The sequence below is a fragment of the Tympanuchus pallidicinctus genome, unplaced genomic scaffold, assembly GCF_026119805.1.
Source record: "Tympanuchus pallidicinctus isolate F22 unplaced genomic scaffold, pur_lepc_1.0 scaffold8, whole genome shotgun sequence".
Classification (NCBI taxonomy): Eukaryota; Metazoa; Chordata; class Aves; order Galliformes; family Phasianidae; genus Tympanuchus; species Tympanuchus pallidicinctus.
In genome coordinates, this window is record NW_026294802.1 from 53,887,073 (window position 1) to 53,914,046 (window position 26,974).

The 26,974-nt window shown below is 45.1% G+C and overlaps 1 protein-coding gene and 1 long non-coding RNA gene across 4 annotated transcripts in view; one reads left to right on the top strand and one right to left on the bottom strand.

Moving 5' to 3' along the window:
* The first annotated feature begins 1,005 nt into the window (after positions 1-1,005).
* CAMSAP1 (calmodulin regulated spectrin associated protein 1) overlaps positions 1,006-26,974 on the top strand; it is a 28,654-nt gene continuing 2,685 nt past the window's right edge. Inside the window, exons 1-17 of one of the 3 annotated variants that reach the window (XM_052667297.1) lie at positions 1,006-1,165; positions 6,821-6,983; positions 14,367-14,629; positions 14,819-14,980; positions 15,216-15,296; positions 16,205-16,237; positions 19,175-19,316; positions 19,891-20,030; positions 20,127-20,223; positions 20,659-20,836; positions 21,543-21,637; positions 22,212-22,296; positions 22,688-25,121; positions 25,825-25,961; positions 26,048-26,256; positions 26,341-26,443; positions 26,799-26,914. In XM_052667297.1, the coding sequence (XP_052523257.1) occupies positions 1,157-1,165; positions 6,821-6,983; positions 14,367-14,629; positions 14,819-14,980; positions 15,216-15,296; positions 16,205-16,237; positions 19,175-19,316; positions 19,891-20,030; positions 20,127-20,223; positions 20,659-20,836; positions 21,543-21,637; positions 22,212-22,296; positions 22,688-25,121; positions 25,825-25,961; positions 26,048-26,256; positions 26,341-26,443; positions 26,799-26,914 (4,447 nt within the window). In that variant the 5' untranslated portion in view covers positions 1,006-1,156. Of the gene's footprint in view, positions 1,166-6,208; positions 6,444-6,820; positions 6,984-14,366; positions 14,630-14,818; positions 14,981-15,215; positions 15,297-16,204; positions 16,238-19,174; positions 19,317-19,890; positions 20,031-20,126; positions 20,224-20,658; positions 20,837-21,542; positions 21,638-22,211; positions 22,297-22,687; positions 25,122-25,824; positions 25,962-26,047; positions 26,257-26,340; positions 26,444-26,798; positions 26,915-26,974 lie in introns of those variants that run through there. The other 2 variants (XM_052667298.1, XM_052667299.1) reach the window with 2 other exon arrangements.
* LOC128073015 (uncharacterized) lies at positions 3,448-6,019 on the bottom strand. Its single transcript, XR_008202596.1, has 2 exons — positions 5,413-6,019; positions 3,448-5,316 (listed from the first exon to the last, which is right to left on the bottom strand). It is a non-coding gene; the product is annotated as an uncharacterized LOC128073015 (long non-coding RNA).

Sequence of the window (26,974 nt, forward strand, 5' to 3'; positions counted from 1 at the left end):
ATGTATTTATAGCTCACTGTGCTGGAAATATCCACAGGGTGTCTGATTCCCTGCCCTGCGTTGGTGCCAGCGGGACGGGCTGAGCCCCCTGAGCAGCACTGGGGCAGGGGCTCACTGCTGCCCTCGGGGTGTTGGTTCCTTGCTCAAAGCTCACAGAGCTGTGCCATCGCCAGGGTCGCTCACGCAGGACTTTTCATCTCACTAGAAATATTTCTTTGTGTCCTATCAGGGTAGATCTTAACGAAGGCAGCGAGAGAGAGATAACAAAGTGTCAGTGCTGTATTGCATAACGAATCCCTGCAGAGCGCAGGTACTATCGAAATGTCCAGATGTGGAGATGGTGGTGATGATGGTGGTGATGCATAAACAAGCCCACATCTGTGCTGAGGTAACTCTGTTTCTCAGCAGCTTCCAACCAAGGCCTCTTCAGGGCTCCTCTTAGTGGGCCAGGTGCTGTGGGGCTGCAGAGGCTCGCTCACAGTCGGTGAGCACTCAGTGGGGACGTCTCAGCACTGAGCACTGCACTCAAGCACAAAGCAAGGAAGTGCTTTGATTTATTGCTTTTCAGAAATAGCTCTGTTCCATGAAGCATCAGAGCTGTGGCTGGTGCTGTCCTGCTGCCCCCACCGCAGCCTGGTCCACGGCTGGGCCACTGCAGCGAGCAGTGCTACTGGTGATGCAGGTGCCAGCAGCAGGATATCCTGCTTTAAAGTCATTTCGTCTGGTGCTTGTTTAAGTCACTACAAGAAAATAGATGAAGGCTATAACATAAGAGGCTCCAGCCACCACTCTTGCAGGCAGGTGCACGGTGGGACCAGCAGCACAGCCAATACGGCTGATCTGCTGCTTCTCTGGCTGGCCTGAATTGGAGCACTTTCCTTGGACAAAGCGTTCCAGCTTTAATGAGCAAAACCAAACTAGGATCATCCAACCCCAGTCCCCTCCTCTGATGTCACTGGTACCTGGTGAGTCATCCTGCGTTGCCATGGTGATGCAGTGATGCTGGAGAGCGTGGGGATGCTGCTGCCCTGCCTGGAGAGCAGAGGCGGCCGAGCTCCCCCCCGGCACTGAGCCCCCCACCCTGCCATGGGCTGCCACACTGCGAGCTGCTGCCCATGGCCCTCTGCCACCTCCGAGGCTGACAGGATGCCGGCGGATGCCAGCGGTAAGTCAGCGCTGCCGGGGGTTGTGCTGGCTGTAGGGCATTGATGGGGTCCTACAGAGGCTGTAGGCCAGCAGGACAGGAAGGAGGCCGTAAGGACATCACTGAGGCTGCCCTCTGCAGTCTGACCCCCTCGATGTGCTCCTGGCAGCCCCAGGGGCTCGTGACCCCAGTTCCCAACAATGCTCTCAGCCGGTCTCAGGAGCAAGGGGAGCAGAGCAGAGAGGCACAGGGTTGGGGTCTGCATGGGGACCGTGTCAGTGGCGTTGGTCGGGCATAGTGGGAACAGCAGCATCATGCTTCAACCCGTCCCCATCTGTTCAGAGCCGTGCTGTTAGGAAGTTTGTTTCTGTAATCCTTTGTACGTGACTAAAGGTGCTGCCTTGCTCGGGGCATCCCAGGGCGTGCTGACAACCCTGTGAGCCCTGCAGCGAGGGGACGTGTTGTACGTCCCTGCGCATCTCATCCCTGCTGGGGAGTGCTGCCCCATGCTCAGCTGCTGTGTGCCATGCTGGGGGTGCTCACAGGTGCCACCCTGGCTTTGCTTTCTGCTCAGGTTGGAGTTTTATGGTCATAAAGTTCTTGCTGTAAGCAGGGCCTGGATAAGCAGGATTGAGATGTTTCAATTGCTCTGACTAATTTTCACATTAACATATTTCTTTAGCTACAGATTTAAGAGCATTAAAGTGCAACATGCGCAAGCTGGCGGGGACCCAAGGGCGGGAGGCAGTTCAGGTTTGTTTTGGCATGTCTGGAGACAGGAGCAGAGGGAAGGACAGGGCTGCCAGGTGAGGAAGGAGCCCTGCAAGCCTGGTAAACTGGGAGCTGCGTGCAGGAGAAATAGCTGAATAGGCACTGCACCCCATCATCACAACAGCTCAACTCCACACGTTACCTTCAAAAGCCGAATGAATGGAATACAGTATTGTGGTCTGGAATGAATTGGTTTTCCTTATTTACATGAAAAATATCCCACATGGCGTGTGGTTCCCCAGTGCACACAACTGTTGTGCTGCACATTCCTTATGGTTACAGAACTGAATAGAAGTAATTACTGATAACTGCATTATGCCACAGAAACTGCTCCTGTGTCGTTGGTCATTACGCTGAAGCGACTGCTCTTTTGCTAAGAGTAATGCTCTGCTCCCTCTTCTAAAGGCTGAATACATGATGCACTGTCATGGGGATCTATTTTGTACCAGGGAGAAAAAGGCATTTTGAAACTGTTAGAGCAGCAGCTGAATAGGGTTCTGCCCATTCCCTCCTTTCATCCTCAGGTTACGTTAGCCTGGCTTCATTCATTCATGGGACAGTTTTTGATCACATCTTTGTTTACTTAAGTGAATTCAGAGTAAGACAACTTTTCTAAACCACAAAAGAGAACATCTCTGTGGTGTGTGCTGGGACCTAAGAGTTGATTTCTTCAGCCTTCTTCTCTTGCTGCTCTTGGCAGTACATGCAAGAGCCAAGCAGAAGGCAAGAGAGAGGTGAAGCTCTTCCAGCAGAGCCACCCACTCCTGTGCTGTGGCTGGGGGGATGTGAGAGCTCCACAGCAATGCCAGCAAGCACACTGACTGCTGGGCCCCTGTGGGATGTGGGTTATCAACCAGCTGGAGGGAAGAGAGTGCACTGCATAACCCAGACCAACGTGGTTTCTCCCTGTTTGCTCAGTGGCTGCGCTGCCTGCAGCAAACCAAGCTTTATGGTGTTTATACTCAGGGTATGGTAAACCTGGCTCTATTGCAGGCAGTTTTTAAGGATCTGGTGGAGGGAAAGTTTCTCTCTTCTGCTAAGTGTGCTTTTCCTGGGGAAAAGAAGGAAGGAAGTGAAATATTAGTAACCTTTGGAAAGCGTGCTGAGTCCTAGCAGAGGAAAGTAAACTGAGCAGGAGTCGAGCTGTGTATGATACAGACAAACTTCCCAGTGTGCTGGAATCCCCAAGCTGTGATTCTTTTTGCCCTGGTTTAACTGGGAGCATTTCTGTCTGGTAGAGACATTCCGCCGTGTCCTCCTCCATAAATAACTACAGGGAGACAGTGAAGCATAGGATCTCCATGCAGTCTCCTGCACAGTGCTCTTTCCTTCATCTGAAGGTGCTTTTTGCAGAGCTGAGGGAAGATTCCAATTCACTGTTGGCCTTTCTAATAGGAAGGTGCTACTGCTAATTAGTGCCACCGATGGGTCAGCTCCTGACTCCATCCCCAGGCAGTATCACTAACCCATACAATCCCAGTGCACAGCAGGTTTATATTCCTACAAACAATACGTATTTATTTTTTACAATATAATCTGATGTCCTTGGGATGACAAGGGACTGATATTCTGTGTTTTTATCTCTCATATTGATAAATGAAACATGGTAGAAGAAACTGAAATCCTAGGCATTCTTCCAGTAAGGCAGAAAGCAAGCACAAGGGTTAGCTTTGTTACATGTAATAGGTGTTGTGCTTGAATATGGTAATTTGTCAAAGGTATTACCTCCCACTAATTAATCTCAGAGTTCTGCTGGAAGACAGGCTGTGCAGTATTTGTCAGTTCACATGTACACCCACTCTGAATGGTGGAGGGAGCCAGAAGAATGCTCCAAGAGGAAAATTATTGCATATAGAAAAGCAACCTGTTCTCATTTTCCCGAAGCCTTAAAGAATCTTTTATATGGAGTACAGGAAAGAAACAAGTGTTCTGCAAATTAAAGATGAATTTGCTGCCGTTGAACTGGGGAGTCATTTATTTTTGCTTGGAGAAAGCAAACCTATTTAGCCATCTACTGAGGATCCTCCCATTTTAAGTGCAGGCTTTTTATCTCCAGGACAGTTTTGAGGATGCTGATGTTAGAGTTCTGACCAAACTTCTCAAACTACAAAGTTCCCCCAAACGTCAAATTCAGGTTTTGCTTAAGGACACACAAATGCCCTAAAGTAGCACAGTTACACCAGGTATTACCATGAAGGAAGAAGTCACAGCATATTTCTCATCTCTGGAAGACAGTGATACATGAACGTAAATCCAAAGGACACCACTGTATAAAGGAAAGGGGTAGAAAGGTAGTAATAAAGTCAAGGTTTTAAGTTCAGCTGTAGCCTGTAAAAGGATGGCATTTTCTTTACCCCTACACTTCCTTCATGCTTTTTTCCCCACAGTGTTCATTTTCTTGACCCAAACATTTCCACTTTTTTTTTATATATTCAGTTTCAGGTGTCTTAGTAATACTTGTTTTGCAGGAGTATCTGCCACTCTCTTACATCATAATTTGTTTTTAAGTGTTTCTGACCGGTTTAGCAACTACATCCATTCTTCATCTATAGCAAAAATATATCAGAGAAAAAAGTAGGGCAGCTTTCTCCCAGCGTGTGCCTTCACCCCCACATACAGCTCACCTGCTGAGTCAAAGGGCCGTCCTGTTTCTGCAGCCCAATCCACTACCTAAATGAAAACATTCTTCTTGAGTTTAAAGGGATTTGGATTGGGCCTTAATACTTAATCTGGAAACAAGAGCTGCTTGTTACAGTGGTAACGTCATAAACTGACAGCCTGCTTTAAAAAAATTTGTGCTGAAATCCAAACTCTTCAGAGATTATAAAACAATGAGCAAGTTGTTTACAAGGGACATCCACTTTAATTGCATACAATCTTGCAATTAAGTAGGCTGGGATAACCTTTGGACACCAGATCATACTTCCTGAATCACACTAGATCATACTCCTGAAATAGGTTGCCTGGCACTTTGAAAAGATACAGGGAAACGAATGCTGAATCTTAAGACTGATCCAAGTTAATCAAGAATTTGAAATGCGTGTGTTCCAACACATAGCAGAAGTATGAGACTCATAACCAAAAGTTAGGTAGGAAAAAGTCTGCTATCACCGCGTGAGGCCAAGCTTATCATCACATTTTCACAAGATAGCTATTAAGATAATGCATCGATCCAGTGTGTGCGTTAGAGACTCAAACCTTTTAATCATGTAACTTCACTTTTCAGCTGAGCCCCGCTGCCATCAGTGAACCTCATCAGCTCAGTTAATCTGCAGGGTCACCGTGCAGGGTGAGCTTGCTGCTGCCAGCAGGTATCTGTGAGCTTTCAGATGGCGGCCGGTGGGCAGCAGTGTCTGCAGGGCACCCAGGAGAAGGCCTCTATGGTGCTTGTGATGGCTTACCTACAGCCAAAAAGAAAAAAAGAAAATCATTATTTCATGCCTGTCAGCCATTTCTTGCTGTTTATCGTGACACAAATTATTTGCTATGGAATGCACAGGCTGCGTAAGCCAGTCTTCTGCCTGGAAACCACCTCTGGCATCCTTTGATCAGGAGCAGATAGCAGCAGACCGAGCCCTGGGGGAGGTTGTTCCTAATAACCTGAAGAGAAGCATCACGGAGCTGCACCTCAAAGGGTTCCCACGAGGTGCTGCGGGGCTGGCTGGTGAGGGAGATGTGCATCCTTCACAGGACGAAGAAACGTCTGAGTGCAGCACTGCAGCAGTTCCCGTGTACCTGGAGGGTTTCCCGGTTAACGATTCACAGCAGAGAGCTGGAAATTCTTTGCCGTTTATATGCAATAAGGGTGGCCGGGAGGAAACCAGCCGTGCGGTGCGGGGTGAGCAGTGCAGGCCGCAAAGCCCCGCTCTGTGCGTCTGACAACGCGCATCTTCCGGCCGGGGCTCCTCCATCTCACGGCTCTGTTCTCCCCACACACCCGCCGCGCACACGGGCCGCCCTCGCTTTCCTCGACGCCCTCGCAGAGCCGGGCTCGCAGCGGCGGAGCTCCGCCCGTCCCTCGTCGGGAGCGACGCCTCGGTTCCCCTCAGCAGCCCCGAGGCCGCCGCGCTCAGGCCGCGGATCACGCGTTGCCGCGCTCCCCGTCGCCGTGGTAACGCCGTGGTAACGCCGTGGTAACGGTCGCCGAGCGAGGCCTGCGGGCGGCCCGGCCCTCATCGCGGCGCCTGCGCAGCGCCGGCCGGCACCAAACCCCGCCTTTCTTCTCTCCGAGCGCGCCGCCGTGTCCGGGCGGGAGGCGGGAGGCGGGAGCGCGCATCAAGGCGGGCGCATGCGCGCGCGCGCGGTCCCGAGCGTTGCCAGCCCCGGCCCGGCAGCGGCGGGCTGCCTTCCCTCCTCCTCCTCCTCCTACTCTTCCTCCTCCTCCTCTCCCTTCTCCCCTCACGGCGCTCTCCCGCTCAGCACCGCCCGCTCGCGGCCCCGTTCAGCGCTGCCTCCCGTCTCCCTCCGCTCCGGAGGACGCGGGGCTCCGCCGGCCGCGATTCGGGGATGAGGCGGCGATAGCGGCAAGGTGAGGCGGCGCGGGGCCTGCAGGCCGCGGCGGGGGGGCGGCGGGGCGGTGGGCTGCGCCCCGATCCTTCCTCCTCCTCCCTCCTCCTCCTTCTCCCATTGAGAGGAGGGGGCGCCGCGCCGCTGCCTTCCTCCTCCTCTTCCTCCTCCTCCCCCCTCTCCTCCTCGCCCCGTGCCGAGGGCCGAGCATGGGCGTGCGGGCGCTGTGCTGCTGCGGGCGGGCGCGGCGGGGCCGGGGGCCGCAGGTGCTGCCCGTCGGGGGGTGAGGCTGCGGGCGGGAGAGATGCTGTGCTGGCCGGGGTCGGAGGGGCGCGGCCCGGCCCGGCCCGGGGGAGCCGGGCGGTGTGACGGAACCGCTGCCTTTTGTTTTGCTCCTAGATGGTGGATGTTGACGTTGGTGCGGGTGGAGAGAGCGGCAGAAGGAAGATGGATGCCTTGGGTGATAGCGCGGTGGAGATCGTCCCTTTGGAGCTGTATGATTCAGCCAGAGCGAAAATAGCCGCTAATCTACAATGGATCTGCGCTAAAGCCTATGGAATAGGTGAGGTGGCGGCCGGTTTTGTTCTGCGTGCAGCTCTGCTCCCCTGCCAGGAGTGGTTAAATTCGGCATAAATCGCCTTTGTCTTTGACATCAGCGATGCGATGGTCCGTTCTGTTGGAATATTCATGATGCACATCCCGGTACCTTCGGCAGAACAATGGAGCTACCTACGGGAGCTGCTGGGAACCAGCAAACAGGGTGGTGAACGCTCACGGGTTATTGTTACAAAGGATGCAAAGGATGCACGTCTCCGAAGGTGTGACCTCACACTTCAGACAAGCACGCTGGCAGCACCTGCAGGCCCGAGGCCCCGGCGTGCTCCCTCATCCCGTTGTCTCTTCCAAGAGGTGCTGGGGCCTTGATGCTCTTTGTATGTTCTGTTGGCATCCCCAGCTCGGGGTTCTGGGTTCTGCAGCATTTCTGGGTACGTTTTGTTTTATTGGATCGTGTCATTGGTTTTGAGGTGAACCAAAAAACAGCCCATTGGTGATTGGTAAAATTCTTTTATGTCGAAGCCATGTTGCGTGCACGGAGTTTGGTGGTGTGGTGTGACATCAGACAGCACGATGTGAGTGATGGAGAAGTCCTCCTTTCCCAGATGGGAAATCATGGGCCAGTACAGCCCAATGTGGACAAATTCAGGTTGTTGTACAGCAGAGGCATTTGTACGGCATTTTCCTGGCATCTGTTGGAATCACTTCTTTGTTTTGAGGTAGATTTACCTGTCTATTCAGAACTGTTGCTGCAGGATGCTTCTTGAGCTCGAGTAGCTCCATTTCTAAGAAATACACCGGAGTCCTTGTTTTTGCTTATGCAAAAGAAAACGTATGCTAAAACATGTACAAAATCTTGTTTTGGAAAATGAGGTAGCCCTGTTAATCTAAGTCTAATTCGCCAAACTCGTAATGTGCTTAATGGATTAGTGCTAGCTTACTTTGTGGCAAGGCTGAAGAAAAGCAGTCCATTCCTGCAGCAAAAAATTATCCTTGTGGAAATATTTCCTAAACTGTTTTTCTATTAATATTGTCAGCTCTGTGCGTGGTCTCATCACAGTGATGGTTGTGGGAGAAATAGGAGGAAGACTGGGATTTTTGTAGCACTTTGTTACTAAATTTTGTTATAGGCAAGGGGAGACAAAAAAATACATAGATCAAGTTGAAAAATGTGGGAATTTTAGTGCAATGATGATGAACTGTTGGTAACACAAGAGAGATAAGTGGATGTTTCTTCATGTAAATATTTTTCAGTTGCTGGGACTGTTTGTGATGTTTCCTGAAGGTTTTTTTGGTAGTCAGAGGTAAAATAGATCCTCCAGCCCTGAAGACGCACTGTTTCTTTTGTGACTTTGTTTCAAAAGGAAGCCAGCTCTGACTTAGGGCTGACTGGTGTGGGTTGTGTGCTGCTTTAGGAGAAAGCTTTGGGCCCCTCGTGCTTTGATAGAGTCATCTGGGCTGCAGGGTGCAGGGCTGTGTCTGTAGCTCTGGGCTCAGCTGGCTGCCACAGGTCTGTGTGCACCTCACAGCGTGGACCTGCATGGAATTGTTAGTAAACTGGACCTGCTTGGCTTTTCCTTGGCTAAAAAGGTCAGAGAGGAACCCCACTTCTGCAGGTGTCCACAACAGGCACAGGGGGGTGGTCTCCAGCATGGAGAAAGCTGTAGCATCACTTGCCATTTTCCCACTTGTGTTTCAGCTTGTTCAGGTTGTGCATTAACGGGAGTTTAATGCCATGGATGTCAAGAGGTGTTGTTGGTGGGGCTTCTGGGGTTCCATATCCTTGGTTAGCTTCAGCATGTAAGGCTTCTGTACGTCTTTTCAGGCCTGTGGCCTCTGGAAATGTAGTTTGATTTTGAAAAGGCTCCAGCGGTTGTCATGTGGTAACCATTGCTTTGAGAAAAGCATTGCAAAATACTTAGAAATTTATAAGCCTCTTTAATTCACAGAGAGATGAATTAAAGCTTAAGGAGGCTTTCTGCATGATTATCATTTTGTGTAATATTTGAATCTGTTACTTGTCATCTCCGTGGTGTTGGTGGGATGTCTTTGGTTTGCTTTAAGATACTGGATGTGTGGTGAGGCGTGGGCAGCTCCCAAGAACTTCTTTTTTCAGTATCTCACTGTGAAGGTGTTTTTTGGAGGAGAGCTGTGTTGTTTCTCTGGGCTTAGTTCTGGTCAAGCTGATGAAGAAAACCCAGCAGTTCTCTGTTGGAATGTGAAAGCTCTGTCTCACGTTCCAAAGTCATTCCCTATCAGATAGGGTTTTCAGCACGGCCTTCAGGTGGCTGAGTAAAAAGTATTGTTAGGAAATGTTCAATTTGAAATTGAACTCATGAATTGATGTAATTTTGTGCTGGAATCTTGCAGATGCTGCTGTGTATCCTGAATTTCATCTGAGTTAAAACTAAGCTTGTGCAGAAGTGTGGGAATGGCCAAGAGCAGGAATTAGATTGTGGTGTAGACTATAACTATTCATCATTCTCCACTGTAGATTTTACCTAAATCTAAAATTTCCTATTTGCTGTTGCAGTGTATGTGAATTTTCCATGTCAAAGCTGGCATCTAAGTGCAAAATTCTCCATCCTTTGTTGTTATTCTCAAGGACAAATCAGCGAGGCCATCCCTGGCATCACTTGGAGCTGAAGCTCTAGTTTGGGATTTGTTTCATTTGATGATGCTTTCTTTTGTTCTCCGCTGCCCATGAGAAGAGTTTTGGGAACCAAACAGCTGAGCGCAGCTCCCCTCTCTCTTCAGCACAAACAGCTGCTGCTGCAGAACTCCCTTTCTGCTGTTTGCACAGGGATTGAGCTGACTGGTTTGTTTCTGGCTGCACGGGGCTCCTCCTGCCCATCTCTGGTGCCTGCTTGTCACAGATGGACAGGAGAGGCAGGCTGTACAACCGTTGTCCGCACAGCAGAAGAGAGAAGGGGGTGAAGCAGTGCAGGAGGTGTTTCCCCACTCGCTGTCATCCCGCTCTCCCAGAGTAAATCCAGGTGTGCTGTCACAGATCCACACCGAGATCTGTGCACAAACATCTGGAAACCTTCTGCACTTCTGAAGGACTGGAAGGCCATTTGGCTGAGACGGTAGTTTGAAGGAATCAGAATGGGTTAGAGCAGAATTATCTCTCTTTTTCATCAGCAAACGTTGATTAAAACCAAACGTGCGCTTTAAGGAACTCTGGTAGCAGTGTGAAAACACAGCTCTTAATGCTCAGGAGGTCTAGGAGCAAAGGTGCTGCCAGGTTTCTGTGCAACTTGAGTTCACAGGGCGCTTAAATCCCTTTGAGAGCTTCATCCTGGCCTTGCAGAAGGCAGTGCAGGAGGCTTAGAGCAGCTTGGCAAGCTGTGCTCCTGCACCAGTGCTGTCCTTGCTGTGCTGCTTCCGCATGGTGCAGCTTGTGAAGGTGGGCCGCAGCTGAGCTTCCATTCCTCAGGCTGAGTTAGGACTGCGTTCATTTGTGTGTTGAGGTTGTTTGCATCCTGGTTTTGATGTTAAAATTTAGAGAGGGAAGGACTAAATGAGAGTTCCCCTGTGTTGCAGCCTGCTGTGAGCACGTGTCGTTTCCAACCCGCTCCATAACAAACTTCACTGCTTTTTAAATGCAATTTGTAAAATTCAGGTTGCTGAAATGAAGGTGAACTTATTAGGGTGAGGAGCTGTGTGTAGGTTCCACACTCAGTGCTAACGTGAGCCTGAGGTTTGACCTGGTACAGGAGGGAGGGCAAAGCAGTGCTACAATGCACTGTAGAGGAAGTGCACATTGTGGCTTTTCTTGTCTTTGAAGTCCTTCATGTTCACCTGCTAAGGGAGGTTTTGCAGTACCATAATAGCTGCCTGCAGTTACCATTTGGCACCAGCAGTGTGAAAATGTTTCCAGGGCTGAACTAAGCAAACCCTGGTGTTCCTTGTTCCTCTTCCCTTGCCTCAGTGAGGTCTGTAATAAAAATATTTTTGAGAAACCTGTTGTGTTTGGCAAACACTCGAGTAGTTAAACATTTGGTTTCTTTAACAGGGCCTGTTTATAAACACAGGCTATTACCTGGGTGAACTTTACAGGGTTGAAAACTATTGTAGTTATTTCCTTTCTTCTGCTTTGTCCAGGCTTATGGCTTTCTGTTTGATCCAAAGATAGGATAACAGAAGGGCAGCCTCACTGCGTGGCACCATGCCTCATCTTTAGTGTGGGGGGTTTTTTTGTGCCCACATTACATAGATTTCCACGAGTGATGTGAGAGATGACTTCTGGAGTTCATAATATGGATTGATAATTAGAACCAAGGGTAGATGTCTTCATTGCAGTGAAGCTGAGAAAGTGTAGCTTCTGCTTTGTGTTCTGCAGCTTAGCAGACATCCAAGTAGCACTGAATAATTCTGTGAGCGGATACTGATACCAATGAAACTCTACTCAGAATCTGAATGAGCCCCATTCTGTGTGCTGCCATGCTTTGGCTCTCTTTCCATGTGAAACCAGTTCTTTGCTCTTCCAGAGGTAAAATAAGATCTGGCTGGTTTCCACTTCTCCAGTTCAAGGGATAAGTCAAATTTGTTCAGATTACAACGTGATAAAGAAAAGCAGAGCAATCGGGTGATCATCTCTGAGCCAGTGTTTGTCAGTGAGACAGTGAAGAAATGATCCCTACCCTAAAATGAGGAGGGGAGTCTGGGCAGAATTGCTGCTGTTCTCATTGCTGCTACACATGAACTCATGTTTGTAGTCCTGTAACTCCCTTGTGTGCAAAATGATTTATACTTGGAACTGACTGGTTTTTTTTGAACGATGAGAATTCACTGACGTGGTACCAAAAACCATTGCTTCATGAGTGATTATGCAGATTGATTTTTGAATGCTTCGTTTCTTATGAAAACGGGCAGCACAGATATGTCCCTGCTGGGCTCCCTGGGATGAGAGCACTTCAGATTACGTGCTGCTGAGGGTTGGGAAGCATGATACTGCTCTGCTTCCACAAGTGCTGGAGATAGCAAGACTGGGCATCTTTGCTCTGCAAGTCAACTGCGTGCAGCTAAGCAGCACGGTGTCAAATGAGCATGGAATCAGCATCCAGCCAGCTCTGGTCAATCTCTGCAATTCCTCATAGGAAGCTGAGGACAGGCTGCTTTTGTGAATGCCCTTTGCCTCTGACAGCTCTAATCATCACTTGTGTACCAGCGTTCTGAAGGTGCTGTTAAACCACCAGTAGCTGAAAGCTGTCAAAAGAAAAACGCTCATCAAAAACTGGTGGCTGCAAAGCATGCCTGCAAGTTGATGCTGATGTTTTCCTGGGGGTAACTGCTGAGAAAGCACGTTAGGAGCAACAGAAGGTGTGTGCAGGCTCTTTGGTAACGTGTAGTAGATGTGGAAGCGGCTTCCTTTTGTATTCAAGGTGCTATTGAAGACCTTAAAGTAGGCAAAAAGAAAAAAAGGACGTGGTTTAATTGTTTCTGCTTTGCTTTGGTGAGTTTCGTTAAACTCAATTCCAGTTGATTTTTATTTTTTTATTTTTTTTAGCTGTAGCTTAGCTGGTAGTTGCTCTGAATGATGTTTTCATGTTGATTTTCTGCATTCCATGGCGCACACATGTAAAAATACAAGTTTTAATGACTGTAGGTTTCTTCACACCTGAGTACTGTTACAGGTCACGAAAGTAAAGCATTGCAAAAGGTGCTCATGGAAACTGGGGCTGGACAGATGGGTGCTGTGTTCAAGCAGGGCCTTGGGCTCGTTGATCAGCGATGGCAGTGAGAGCTGGGACACATCTGGGGGTCGTGTGGCTGCTGCAGATTGGAGAACAGCGCTGTCATTTGGAGGTGCAGGTGTTGAGGGAGAGGTCTCAGCAGCCGTTGTTGTGATGGGAGTTGGATGTAGACCAGAGCGTACTGCTCTCATCAGACCTCTGCATTTGTGCAAATGCACATCTTTGCTTTTTTTTGTTTGCTTGTTTGTTTGCTTTAACTCTGCATTTTATTTTCTGTGTTCTGGGCTTTTGAGTCCTTAAGCTAATTTGATTGGACGCAGCATCAAACTAGAATCTGGTCGGCTCTGAAAGAGAAGGTAATGCATATGTGTGTGTGTGAATCCGTGTGCATATGTGTGCCACTGCTGTGCTTTGTAGGTTGAAGTGCTGAGGGTTTTGCACTGTGACAGAGGCAGCACGCTCAGGTCTTTCTGAGCAGTGGAATGCAGTACTGCAGTAGGGAAAGGCTGAGTTTTGGATGTTCCCCAGTCGTTAGCAGTGGAGGCCCTACTTCAGTGTTAAACGTCTGTTAAATGCAATTACCTTTCAGCAGCCTTGCATTTCTGGGTCAGGTTGTCTAATATTAAGGAGATTAGAAATATTTGAATTTGCTATCTGTTCACTAATGAATGGGCAACTCTGCTAACCAATACCTCTGATGTGGTGCCAGCAAGGTTTTATTGTTCCTGTCCCCACTGTCTTCAGTATTACTTATATGCTGACTGCATATATCTGTGTAACACAGCAGTCAATGCCATGTAAAGGAAAATAATCTTCTTAATTCTTGAAAACTCCAAAAACCTTTCAATTTTGACAAGTAGTGGCAGTATTGTGTGGCAAAGTGTGAGTAGCTGTTGGGGATATTATTATAGTACTGGTATACTATGTGTTTTTATTGAAGTGAGATGTACTTTTAGCTCTTATACTTGATACGATCCTGTCTCAGTTTCTCTTCTTTATACGAACATGGTGTGGCTCATTTTGTAGTTCTGAGAGATGCTGTGGCTCAGAGTTTTTTTCAATGGGGAAATGTGTTTATTCTAGAAAGGAGCTGAAGGAAAGTGAATGTGCTGCCAGATCAGTGATTCCTTCAGCTTTAGATATGCTTATTAACATGAACGGTTGGAGTGACTTCAGGGGGAGATCTTCAGTGATTGGGTGACATGGGATCAAACCCTGTGTTTGAGTACAATACGATGTCAGGCTTCTTGTAGGGAAACACAGGTGAGGCTGGCAAGTACTGCTGGTGTGGAGACTCCTGTTCTTACTGCCGGGCTCCAGTCTGATTGCTGGATATGGTACAAGCATTTATTTTAGAACACATCTAATTTTAACTTGTTTTGCATCCCTAGAATAATACTGAGGAAATGTTGCTCGCAAGAACTTTCCCTGCCACTTTGGGCTCTTGGAATTGGCCTGGAGCTGTAGCATTGCAACTGTTAGCACCGACAGTGCTTCAGCTAGCAGTGCGTGATTTGAAATGATAGAATTGCTGCCAGCTGTGTGGATCTGCTGATTAGCAGCAAATGTGCAGGTCTTGGTGAGGGTGGGAGCCGCTGGGGGAGAAGCACAGTGCAAGCATTGACCCTTCTGCTCTGCTGCCTGCGAATTACAGCCTTAGTGATGCGCTTGTTGAAACCCCTTTGTTCCAGATAACGTCCCCGAGGAGCTGAAGGACCCGTTCTACATAGACCAGTATGAGCAGGAGCACATCAAGCCTCCCGTCATCAAGCTGCTGCTGTCCAGTGAGCTGTACTGCCGCGTCTGCAGCCTGATCCTCAAGGGCGACCAGGTGGCAGCGCTGCAGGGCCACCAGTCGGTGATCCAGGCGCTGTCTCGAAAGGGGATTTACGTCATGGAGGGCGATGACACACCTGTGTCTGAATCCGATCTGGGCTGCGCACCGATCAAAATGGTTAGCTTAATTAAATCCACCTAATGATCTTTTTATTTAACGCGATTTGAAATCGTTCACGGAAGGAAGGGATTCTCGTTTCTAGGCCGCTAACCTCGGGAGTTTTTCAGTGTAAATACAGTCAGAGTGTACAAAGGTTTTTTTCCTGCAGGATTTTGGTTTTCGGTACTCATTGCGTCCTTGTTTCAGAGCTCTCACATGGCCATGATTGACGCCCTTATGATGGCCTACACTGTAGAAATGATCAGCATTGAAAAGGTGGTCGCTAGCGTCAAGCGTTTCTCTACATTCAGTGCCTCAAAAGAACTGCCCTATGATCTGGAGGATGCAATGGTTTTCTGGATTAACAAGGTAAAATTTGCTTCAAGGGCAGTGTCTGTTCCTTGTGCAGTGTTCACAAAGCTTCTGATGAGTGCATTCCGTCCATCTTTCTTAACTGCCCCTTTCTGTCATCTTTTCTACTTCAAAGAACTGCTTGTGATTATCGTGTTATTGTTCCACAAGATTATTTTTTGTTACTTGAGGCAAATGTATATTTGGATGTATTTATCCCGATGTTAATCCTTTCTGTGCTTTGCCCTTTTAGGTGAACCTTAAAATGAGAGAGATAACAGAGAAGGAGATCAAATTAAAACAGCAGTTAATGGAAAGTCCAGGGCATCAGAAGGTAAAACAGTTTTGTCTTCAGTCAGAACTCTGTGCTTTAGTGATCAGTGGCTTTGGGTATAAACATCTCAGCGTTTTCTTTGTCAGATAAATGTGAGGCATCCAGTCCTCAAAACTCCTGAGATTCTGTGCATGCAATTTGTGTTTCTTGGTGCCCTTCCTTTCCTTTCAATCCCTGTAGGATCTTTTGACTTTCCTTTTAGTTGGACTAAAATAACTTGTGTTAGTTTAATAATTTCAGTAGACTTCACTCAGCTTTCACAGAACAAAATATATAGCATATATTTTGAAAGCTTTTGGGGGCGTATTCATTTTGCATGAATTTTGTCTAATTTCAATTTAGAAGCTTATTCCAGCTCTGTCTGGTGAGCATACTTTTGGTATGTTACATGTTTGTGACTCTTTTCTACCTTCTCCCCTGAAGATATATCGCAATGCATAACGGTGCAAAAACACTGTGCACTTTCATTGCTGGAGAATGTAAAATAGACTTCTTTTTTTTGCAAACATAGCACACCAGCTATCAGTGCTCCCAATTAATGGCTTCACAAAGCCTTTAGAAGAGCTCCATGCACTTTCCTCTAGTTGGCATTGCTGTGCAAAGGGGATAAAATTGTAATGTACAAACAAGGCACTATTATTTACACGTTGTGGCAAAGGTTTTGTGTGCTTTATGTAAAATCTTCTGATGATGAGGGACCTGAGAGCTGTTCAGTTCACAAGTTGATGTCTGCTCCAAAGGATCCCATGTTACCAATTTGACCTACTGACTTTGGGGCCTCTTCCTTAATTTAAACTTCTGGACTGCAAACCCTCTGAATATGAAAGTATTGAAGTATTGCTGCTTATAACTTGCATTGCTGATGTTCCTTTCCTATTCCTACATTCCTTTCCTTGCTTCCTGAGCAGTCTCCTTCCAAATGGTATTGGAAATTAGTACCTGTAAGTGATTTACTTTTACGCCAGTTGTCATCCACAAAATCATGGCTTTTTAAATTTCTTGGGATTGTTTGCTTCCATTTGCAATGCTGCTTAGGCATTCTTTATAAAAACCAACAAACCCTCTGCATAAGCTTTCTGGTCATCAGGCTTTATTTTCATAACACGATTTCTGCATACTGTACAGCATACAGCATAATCACTTTACAGCACTTCAAAATTGTTTCCCCAGTGCAGGAGTGAGGAATATGGAGTAGCAGCAAAAAGCTGGGAGATTAACAGTGGTTGAAACAGTTACACTCAGTATTTCTGTTGTAAATAGGCAATGGATGGCAGCACTAAGGTGATACAAAAGCTGGTCAGTTTAAATGGTTGCTTAAGCTTTGAATCCATTGTTAAGATAAGTAGATGTCTGCACTGGTTCATTGTGTGGTGCTCTGGCGTTCCCATAGTTGGTAAATCCAACCCAGAACACCGTTATTCATTGAGATGAGGTAAGAAGATTTGACAAACCGGTTTGGACCTATTGCTATGAAGAGTGGAACTGTATGGTGAATTAAACTGAAGCTGGCATAATGGGAGGAAAGACAGTATTTTTATTTTAGGGGAAGTGTGAAAGTGGAAATAAAAACACGTAGGTTTTGGCTTTATACAAAGTGGAATTGATGTTGTTTGCTTTTAGTTGAGCTTCCTGGTTTTATCTGAATTTGCAGAGGTTCTCGTTTGTTCCTCAGTTTTCTCTTGGCCTCGGTGCCCTTCGTCCTGCACTTTGCTGGATGTGGTGCTTCTCATTTCCTGCTTGGGAGGATGAGAGCTGTTGTCTCAGTTGCAGATTCCCAAGAGTGGTGCAGCTGGAGAAGGCAGGCGTGCTCTGGCCATTTCTGCCTTTCCACACTGAGCTCCATCGCTCCCTTCTTGCTCCTAATACTGGAAGCATTGACAGCTCTGCCTGTGGCAGTGGGGTTGAAACCTGATGATCCTTGAGGTTCTTTCCAACCCAAGCTGTTCTATGATTCTACAATCTTGGGTTTGTTTCAACCGAGTGAACCGCACCGAAAACTTGAAGTATCTGAAATAAAGAGAATGGAAGCAGGGAGCTGCAGGCTGATGGAATCTGTGCCAGAGCCCCGGCAGCCTCGTTTAATGACTCGTGACAACGTAATCAAGTATTGACCTGCAGTCTGTCTCTTGTGTTCTGTGTTCTCCATCTGTATTGGAGGCCTACATTTGATAGCATTGCCAAGAAGCTACGTAGGTTCACGTTATATTTAGAGACTCCTAAATGAGAGTAGAAGAAACAGATACAGTATTGACCGTGGTTGGTTTAAATTCCATTTAAATTCCTTTCCCATTAGAAAAGAAATACGTTCCTATTTTAAATAGCGGAGCAACCAAAATGCAAAATGAAATTCCTGACGTTTCTTTTAATTTGTTTACTTCAACTAAGTGGATGAACGATGAACCTTTTAAGCTAACCAGATCACCTTAGTGTGCACACTTGTTTTATCAGACTTAATGACCGCCTTTCCAGTGCATAATGGATGTTGCTGATGCCTTTGATTTGTTTCGTGTGTGAATAACCAGCACCTATATCTCGCTATTTCTTTTTGTGTAAGCCTGATCTGATGCATGCCATATCGCACTGCATGCAGGAACCAGTGGAATATGCTCGTGTGGTACAGTATGATTCACATTCCATTACGTATTTGTGGAGTGCTCCAGGCTGGGGAAAAAAGATCATTTGCACCTGGGAAAATAGCAATAGCATTGCTTTTAGACATACCTACCTTTGCCAGAGAAACACAACGTGCTGTATTTACACTTGTTCAAAATAAATGGAGCTGTTCCTTATTATGAAATTCTTATTATTAAATTGCTTATGAGCCACCTTCTTTCTTTTGAATATAATTTTTCTCAGCCTGTGCCATCCTAAATTGACACGAGTGTGTGTGTGTGTGTGTGTGCACAGAGAGCTTGCCCAGGTTATCTTGGAAAGTTTATGGTACTATAGATAAAATAAAACTTTGTTACGCTCCTTAAGGATGTTCTCTGCATAGCACCATGCTAGGCCAGCACGTGCATGAAGAGAGTTCATGAGATGTTAAGTGCTGTTAACGTGCTGGTGTGAAGGGAATCTTTTCCATCGCTGTAAGATACTTCTGATGGGCTCTGCACTGTATTATTTTTTGCTTGCTGGATCATTTTGCTGCTGGGACTTGGCTGTAGCCCTCCAGTCCAGCACGTGGATTGTTAGTAAACATCAATGCTAAAACTTTTCTTGAAAAAATTGCAGGACGTTCTTTAGATACTCGTCAACTAAGCTCAAAATCATGTGAGGCTCCAGAGGTAGCCAGTAGGAGTTTGGTGTTGATGTGTGGTGAAATCAAGGAGAGTTGTGCCATTGATTTTAGCCTTTCCTCCTCCTCTCGCAGAGCGTTTTTGAGAAAAGCCACATTTTTTCCTTTGCACATTGCTGTTGTATACAATGCTCTGAATCTCTCCAAGAAACCTTTGCTCTCTGGTGATATGCTGGCAAGTCTGTGTGCGGGTAACACATGAGAAATCACTAGTTCATCTTAATTTTTTCCCCTGAAGCTTTATATGTATATGTGTAAGTTGTCTGTTTCTCTTTCTTTGAGTCTGCTGCATTTGTGCATCTGCGTGGAAGGATTCTGACTGAAATTAGTTTGCATTAAGTTAAAACCTGTCTATGAAGCTAGGAATCCCACATGGACTGCTTCCAGATATGAGAATGTTTAAAATGGAAGCACTGTATTCTTCTGAATTGGCCTCTGTGGAGGGGAGAGTATAACCACATGCGTTGTTTTTGACTTAGATAAAGTAGAATGCTATGAAGGATCCACCATAAGGAGCTTTCAGTACTTAACTACAGCTCCTGTGTTCCTTGGCATCACATGAACACCAGTTTTCTTTTTTCAGGTGCGTTACCGAAGAGACCATCTGTCAAGCAGGCAATTACCTTACTTTCCTTTGCTGGAGGACTTGATGAAGGATGGTAGTGATGGTGCTGCTCTGTTAGCTGTGATACACTATTATTGTCCAGAGCAAATGAAGCTAGATGGTATGTAGAAAAGTTTCTTAGATATTATTCTGAAGTATTTTAAAGTTGAACTAGAAATGAATTATCAAATGAAAAAGCAGCAGATGTTATAGGAGGTAGTCTGTTTTGTAATAGATGTAGGTGGTACGATGTTGTCTCTTATATTACTGAGCTTGCTCTGATTAAACCTTCAGAAGAAATAAACACACATTACTGTTGGCTCACAGTTCTTGTGGTGATCAGCAGATGTATACAACTTGAACTGCCAGCCTGTGTCATTTGCAAACCTGGTTTTATTTGCTTTTTTACTTTACCACTGGGTATCGTTTGTGGCCTGTTCACCTCTTCTGTGATATGAAAATCATATATGGTTTGTAAAACAAACACCAAATTGATACTTGGTTGTGTGTACCTTTCTTCTCCCTTCTTTTCCTATCCTCTGGTATTTAAGAGGTAGAGAGATTCACTGTCACATTAAATATGAAGTGATGCTTTATAAGCACTCTGAAGTTCCTGTGCATAGTATTTCTGTTAGCTGTGGATGGAAGTTTAACTCACTGGTTAGTGCCATAACTTGTCTTTCTTACCTTTCTAGATATTTGTTTGAAGGAGGTGACATCAATCGCTGACAGCCTTTATAATATTCAACTCTTGAGAGAATTCTCAAATGAATATCTAAACAAATGCTTTTATCTCACACTGGAGGACATGTTGTATGCTCCTTTAGTTTTAAAGGTAAGAAACGTAATGAGGGACACATTTCTGAACAAAACGTAGGCACATCACTAGCAGTTATTTTGTTACTGTGAGGAGCATTGTTTTCTCTTCTAGCCTAACGTCATGGTATTCATTGCGGAACTCTTCTGGTGGTTTGAGAACGTCAAACCAGACTTTGTGCAACCAAGAGATGTTCAGGAAATAAAAGATGGTAAGACTTTTATGTTTCATAAATATTAGTGAGTTATTTCCAAATATTTACATCAGAATGAAAAGCCGTTACGCGTTGCTGTTTGCTTTGGAGCTTTGCTGTTTGCTTTGGGGCTTTCTGCGTGCTGCTGTGGTCTTTGAAAGCAGGAAAAAAGGAAAGCCAGGTTAGTCCTTGTGGATTGGGTTCTAAGTTTTGCAATGTGATAAGCAGATGATTTTTTTTTTTTTTTTTACTCCAATGCACTCATCATTTACTTTCTTTCCAATAAAACCACCAGAATATACGTTTTTTAAATCCAGGTTATTACTTCTACTGCATTTCAGTTTTGTGTCACAAAATGGTCGCTGTAGCGTACTGCAGTTTGAAACTTCCTTTTCTGCTTTGTTATTTTAGTGGTTATTTATAACATTAACACAATTTTTAATATATATGCAGTTAAAACAGTGTTGCAGCAGAAGAGCAGCCGCCCACCCGTTCCCATCTCCAATGCAACTAAGAGGAGTTTCATGGCCAGTCCTGCTTGTACCAATCCAGCAGACATGCAGCCCTCAGCTCAGGCAGGCTCTGAAGCTTGCAGTAGGTACTACCTGCACCCTGAAGAACCTGACTACCTGTGAGTCTGTTTTCATGTTGTTTAGATGGATCTTATACTGGATTATTTTGGATCACATAGAAAATTCTGCTTCTAGCTGTTTTGATTTTGCTGCAGATTTTCTGCACACAGCTTGAATTCACTCAATATGTAAAATATTCTGAAGTTCAGAGAAATTCTTGGCACTGTTATGTTTGATCTTTGGCAAATTCCAGTGAGCCTCAACACCAAATGTCACTGTTGTGTTATAGAAGAAATTCTTCTAATTTTTATTTTGAAGATAGTGTGAAATGTGAAAACTGTCCAAGCATCTGATCTTTGCTGGCCGTGTTCTTTAAATGTTGGTATGAAAAAACTTAACTGATTCAATGCACAAGGAAGTCAGTGACAAGGTTTTTCAGTTGTACCAAATGTGAGAGCTGTAGGAAAGTTAATTCAGCCTTTACTTTGTCTCAAGTGTACTGTTACCTGAGCTACATTTTAAAGTCGCTGTGTTTAACAACATAAAACACTTTGATTTCAGATAGTAGTTTACTTTTCTATTGTTTCATGTGAAAACCTTAATTTCTAAGTTCTTTAATACTGATGATGTGATCTTGTGTTTCAGGGGAGAATGGGGGCAACTCTTACTACTGTAACTTCTCTGCTGTATAACCTTTCTCTGTTGTTATAGGGAAAAAAAAATCTTCTATTAATGAATTCTTACTGTTCTGATTTTCTCAATTAGTGGCAAAGGAGGAAGCCCTGCCTTTAGCCCTTCCCATCCACTGCTCCCTTTGAGACAGAAACAGCAAAAATCTTTACAGGGTGAAGAGAGCCCTGGTAAGTCTACTTTGAATTTACATTTCAAAAGGCAATGCCAATCACTGTCAATGCAACAAAGAAATACACATGCTAAGTGAAGACAGTAAACTTAATTTAAAGGTACTTTTGGAAAATTTGGGTTTTATGCAGAGTTACTTAGAACTTATTTTCTTTTATCAGCAATAGTACTGACCAAACTTCATTTCAACTGCCTGGGCTCTTACAACATGCCATGATGGAGACTGTTTAAACCCAAGCAAAAAAAGAAAAAAAAGATGGGGCTGGGAATTGAGTGGGAAGGATGAAGAAAGCAAACTGAGCACTTCCATGCTTGGAAATGCAGAATTCACATCTGTGTATAATAAATATATACAGATGTGTATGCACATGTGTCTATATATATTTATGTATACAGTGCCATTTTTTCAGTGTATTTTACCAGGCTTTTGTTTAATTTTCTTTAATAGTTTGTGCAAATTTGTTTTTTGCTGCCATCTCTTGGCGAAATAATGTATTATATTTGCTATTAAAGGCAATGACTCTCTGAGCTTAAAGGTTGTTTCTAAACATTGCCCATTTAAAAATATTGTAGGTCATCGACATCGTTCTAATTCTCTGACCCGTGTTGATGGGCAGCCACGAGGTTCAGTTCTTGCATGGCCAGAGAAGAAACCCAGGTAATGTGTGCTTGTGGGTATTATTACAGCACTGTTTAATGGAAGGATAGTCCATACTGTGACAAATGTCCTTGTAGTAATATGGTATCACTTCTTTAGAAATGGACTGAGTTGCTTAACTTCGTTTCCTTTAATTAAAAAAAAAAAAAGCATTTTCAGGGATGTCTGATTTTAGTGTTGCAGTTGAACATACTTCAAACGTGATTTGCAATAAGCATGGTTGAGAATTTAAGTAGCTGAGGTTGCTGTCTTACTGTTGGTGTTCACTCTTGCTACAGGCTGCCATTTTCAGATAGAACAGAAACGTTGGCTTTGTCTATTATGCTCCTTAACTCAGCAAATCGTAACTTCTTGTACTTTCTCTTCAGTACACTGTTCTTATGTTTTCTAGGCCTCTGTCTCAGCCAACACCATTTGCTCTTCATCATTCTGCCAGTACTGATGTGGACCCTGGGTCTGGTGATAGCATTAGTCTGGCTAGATCAATCAGCAAAGACAGTCTTGCTTCAAACATCGTTAACGTAACTCCAAAAAACCAGCCCCATCCTCCATCATTGAAAACTAATGGGAAGAGCTTGCTGAACAATGTTGAAATTGAGGATGAAGATGAAGAGCTTATTGCAATAATCAGATCTGAAGAAAGGCCAAACCGTGGTGACGTGGAATTGCAGAATGCAGCAGCCAGAGTACCCAGCAGAGCTGCAACTGCGTGGTCTCCAAAAATAAACAGCGAGTCTTCAGAAAGCAAACCAGACAGTTTCTACTTGGAGCCTTTAATGCCTGCAGTTCTAAAGCCAGCAAAGGAGAAACAAATAATAAATAAAGAGGATGAGTGTGGGGAGGGGAAGCAAAGGAGTTTTATAACAAAGAGATTAAATGAGGGACACTTGCCTTTGATTCGCAAGAAAACAAGTAGTGGTCATGGCGACCATGATCTCAGTAGGACTTTTACTCCAATTTCTAGTTCTGATTTCACTCCAGTTACTGAGTCTGGTGCTGCAGACACAGTAGCCCTGGCGGAGGCAGGGTTGGAAGCCTCCAGACCGTTAGCTAGTAGCAGTTTAGATCCTTCTGCTCAGGATCAACCCACTGGAGGATTTTTTCTTCACGCTGCTAAATCTGATGATGACATAGCTAGTAAAGTCAATGTAAGTTATGTAAAGAGTCTCAATTTACATGTTCCGGATACTACGTGGACTATGGTGAGACAGGACTCTGATTCTGATCTCTTAGACATAGAGGACGCTGAACAGGACCTGGGAGTCTTAGACGACCATCCTATAGTTGCTAAATACATAGGTGAGGAAGAATCTGCAAAGCTGCAAGAAGACATGAAGGTAAAAGAACACGAAGATAAAGATGATGCAAGCGGGCGCTCCAGCCCGTGTCTGAGTACCATCTCCCAAGTGAGCAGTGTGTCCATGGCCAGTGGCAGTGTCCGCATGACCAGTTTTGCAGAACGAAAGCTTCAGAGGCTTAACAGCTATGAAACTAAGTCCAGCACAAGTAGTTCACAAAAGACCACGCCAGATGGATCAGAAAGCTGCCCAGCTCCGCTGACCACGTGGAAACAGAAGAGAGAGCAAAGCCCCAACAGACCAAACAAAGATAATGTTAATCTTCTAGCTTCTGAATTGGTGCAGCTTCATATGCAGTTGGAAGAGAAACGAAGAGCAATAGAAGCTCAGAAGAAGAAGATGGAAGCCTTATCAGCAAGGCAGCGACTAAAATTGGGCAAGGCAGCTTTCTTGCATGTTGTTAAGAAAGGGAAATCTCCCGATGTTCCACAACCACTTAAACCAGAACATTTTCCAAAAGAATACCCTCGGCAGAATGGTGAAGACTTAGATGAAGTTTCTTTGGGTTCTAAGTCTGAAGAGTATTTTGTGAAGGAGGAGGAAAGAGAAGACGTGCTTAACGATTCTCAAGAGGTAACAAAAGTAAAAATGCAAGAAAGCATAGCTTTTGAGCAACACAAACCAAAAGACTCTGCTGCTATACATGAATTGGAAAAAAGTAAAATTATTTCTGCTGCCCTTCTGGAAGACAGCGTTACAGAAGTAGATATTAATGAATGTGATCTTTCTATTGAAAAGCTCAATGAGACAATCAGCACACTTCAGCAGGCTATATTAAAGATTTCTCAGCAACAGGAACTGCTTATGAAATCTCCATCAGTGCCGTCACCAGGAACCAGAAGTAACTCTCAGGACCAAAAGGTAAAACCATCAATCCATTTTGTTGAGCCCCTGTCACCAACTGGAATGAACAGTCTTCGTAAACCGCCTCGCTTCGGTCAGGGCAGGAGTCCTCGATCAGGAAGACCAGCTGATTTGAAAGTCCCTAAAGACAGACAGCAGAACTCAGCACGTGTTAAAACCCCAACACAAAGTCTCGAAACCTTGCCGCATTTAAGACCATTTCCATCCAATAGCTTGTTGAAGACGCCGACAGAAATAGGCTCTGAAATTAGTCCTGATCTGGGAAGTGGGTCTCAAGAAAAGTGTTTCTTTGATACCTACAGACTTCATGATGAGAGTAATCAGCGGGCACTTGTTCTCTCCACCTCTAAAGATGCAAATATCATTTCTGAGATGAGCAAAGAGGTGAATAACAGCTTCAAAGAAACAGGGTTGAATTCTTCTGATGGCTCAGGAAAAGAAAATGTCCCTGTGGATGAGCCACTGAGGAGCAAGGCTAATCTCATTGAAGTAGATTTGTCTGACTTAAAAGCTCCAGATGAAGGAGAACTTGAGAACCAGGATAGCTCTGCAGATATAATTAGCGACGGTGACCAGAAGTCTGGTGTGGGATTTTTCTTCAAGGTAAATATGTTACCTTTATGTATTTAGGGATTGGTACACTTTTGTCCAGCACTGAGAACTTGGTTTTGCCTCTTCATTCTTGAGCCATCTGGTGGAGCCGGATGCATTTTGGTTGCAATATTAGGATTTGAAAAAAAACACATTTGAGGAGAAAAGTTCTTTATGTTGTATGAAAGCAGTCTTCTGATAGGGAGCAATCTCCTGGCAACTTCATGTGCTGACATGACAATACCTTCTTTGTCCATTTCTGTTTTAAAAAGAACTCCAGGTTTTACTTCAGTCACTTTGTCTTCTGATGCTGTGCACTATGGTGCATGTTTATTGCTGTAAAGGCTATCATTGTGCTGGGGTTATCTATGTTCTCCACTCTAGGCAACACTGCAGTTCCATGATACCTTACAGTTTTACAAGGTTTTGTGCTGTTTAACTTTACTTAAAACGAATCGGGGTAAGGTGAGCCCCTGCACTGTTTTCCTCTTATGGACTTAAAGGAAAATTTGGTGTTGAAGCTCTCTTGGAGAACACCAAAAAATTCAGTATGGTTCTCTGACTTACACTCTTCGATTCTGATCATCAACATTTCCAAAGGTACTGCCATATGTTTTCCTTAAAAATCTTCCTGGAATCCTCAGCAATCCTTGATGCTCATGTTGATGTGTTTTCCTGTAGTCTTTATGACTTTCTATCCCTGTGAATCTTGCAGGATGAACAGAAAGCAGAAGATGAGTTGGCGAAGAAACGTGCGGCGTTCCTTCTAAAACAGCAGCGCAAAGCTGAGGAGGCTCGGCTTCGGAAACAGCAGCTGGAGGCTGAAGTAGAGCAAAAAAGAGATGAAGCTCGGTAATAGCATGTGGAAAAGGATGGCTCCTTTGACCTTCAAAATGAGGAAAATCATCACATATTGAATGTTGTGGTTTGCTTTTCAGTCGCAAAGCTGAGGAGGACAGGATACGCAAAGAAGAGGAGAAGGCTCGTAGGGAACTTATCAAGCAAGAGTATCTAAGGAAAAAACAGCAACAAATCTTGGAGGAGCAAGGGCTTGGAAAGCCCAAATCAAAGCCCAAGAAGCCCAGGCCCAAGTCAGTCCATCGTGAGGAATCTTACAGTGATTCAGGGACAAAGTGTTCTTCGACTCGTAAGAATTTTGAGTTGTTTGTTCTCAGTGAGTCTGCTGATCTGCTTTAATAAATGTATTCACGTTTTCTCTTCTTTCTTGTAGCTGACAATTTGAGCAGCGCCCAGTCTGGTTCCAGTCTTTCTTTGGCCTCAGCAGCAACAACAGAACCTGAGAGCGTACACTCTGGTGGCACGCCGTCTCAGAGGTAGAGAGATTTAAAAAGAAAGAAAGAAACTTTTATCTTGCCTTATGAGAGTGTTTTAGGATTCAGTGTTGTTTGCTTTGGTTTGCAGGAATAGAGGCACGACAATAATTGCCTAATTCATCTGCTGTTTCACTTGGGTGCCAAATTTAATCTATACAAACTTGGAATTTTATTTGTTTGGGAAAAAGAAAAACGAGAAAGTTTGCCTCAGTAATGTGGTAGGAAGAGTCTGACAGCTCTGAGGAGGAAGAGGGACAGCGATCTGGTTGTTTTTTTTTCCAGGGCTGGTGTCTGGTGAACTTATTGGAGATTTGAAGGCAAAGCAATGCTTATTTTCTCTCTCCCTTCCCAACAGAGTTGAATCTATGGAGTCGTTACCAATATTGAGCAGAAATCCTAGCAGAAACACAGAAAGAGACTGGGAGAATGCTTCAACTGCATCTTCTATTGCTTCAGTGGCAGAATACACAGGTAACCATTTTCATTTTAGTGTGAGCATTTATTGTGACTAGCAGGCTATGTAAAGCTCTG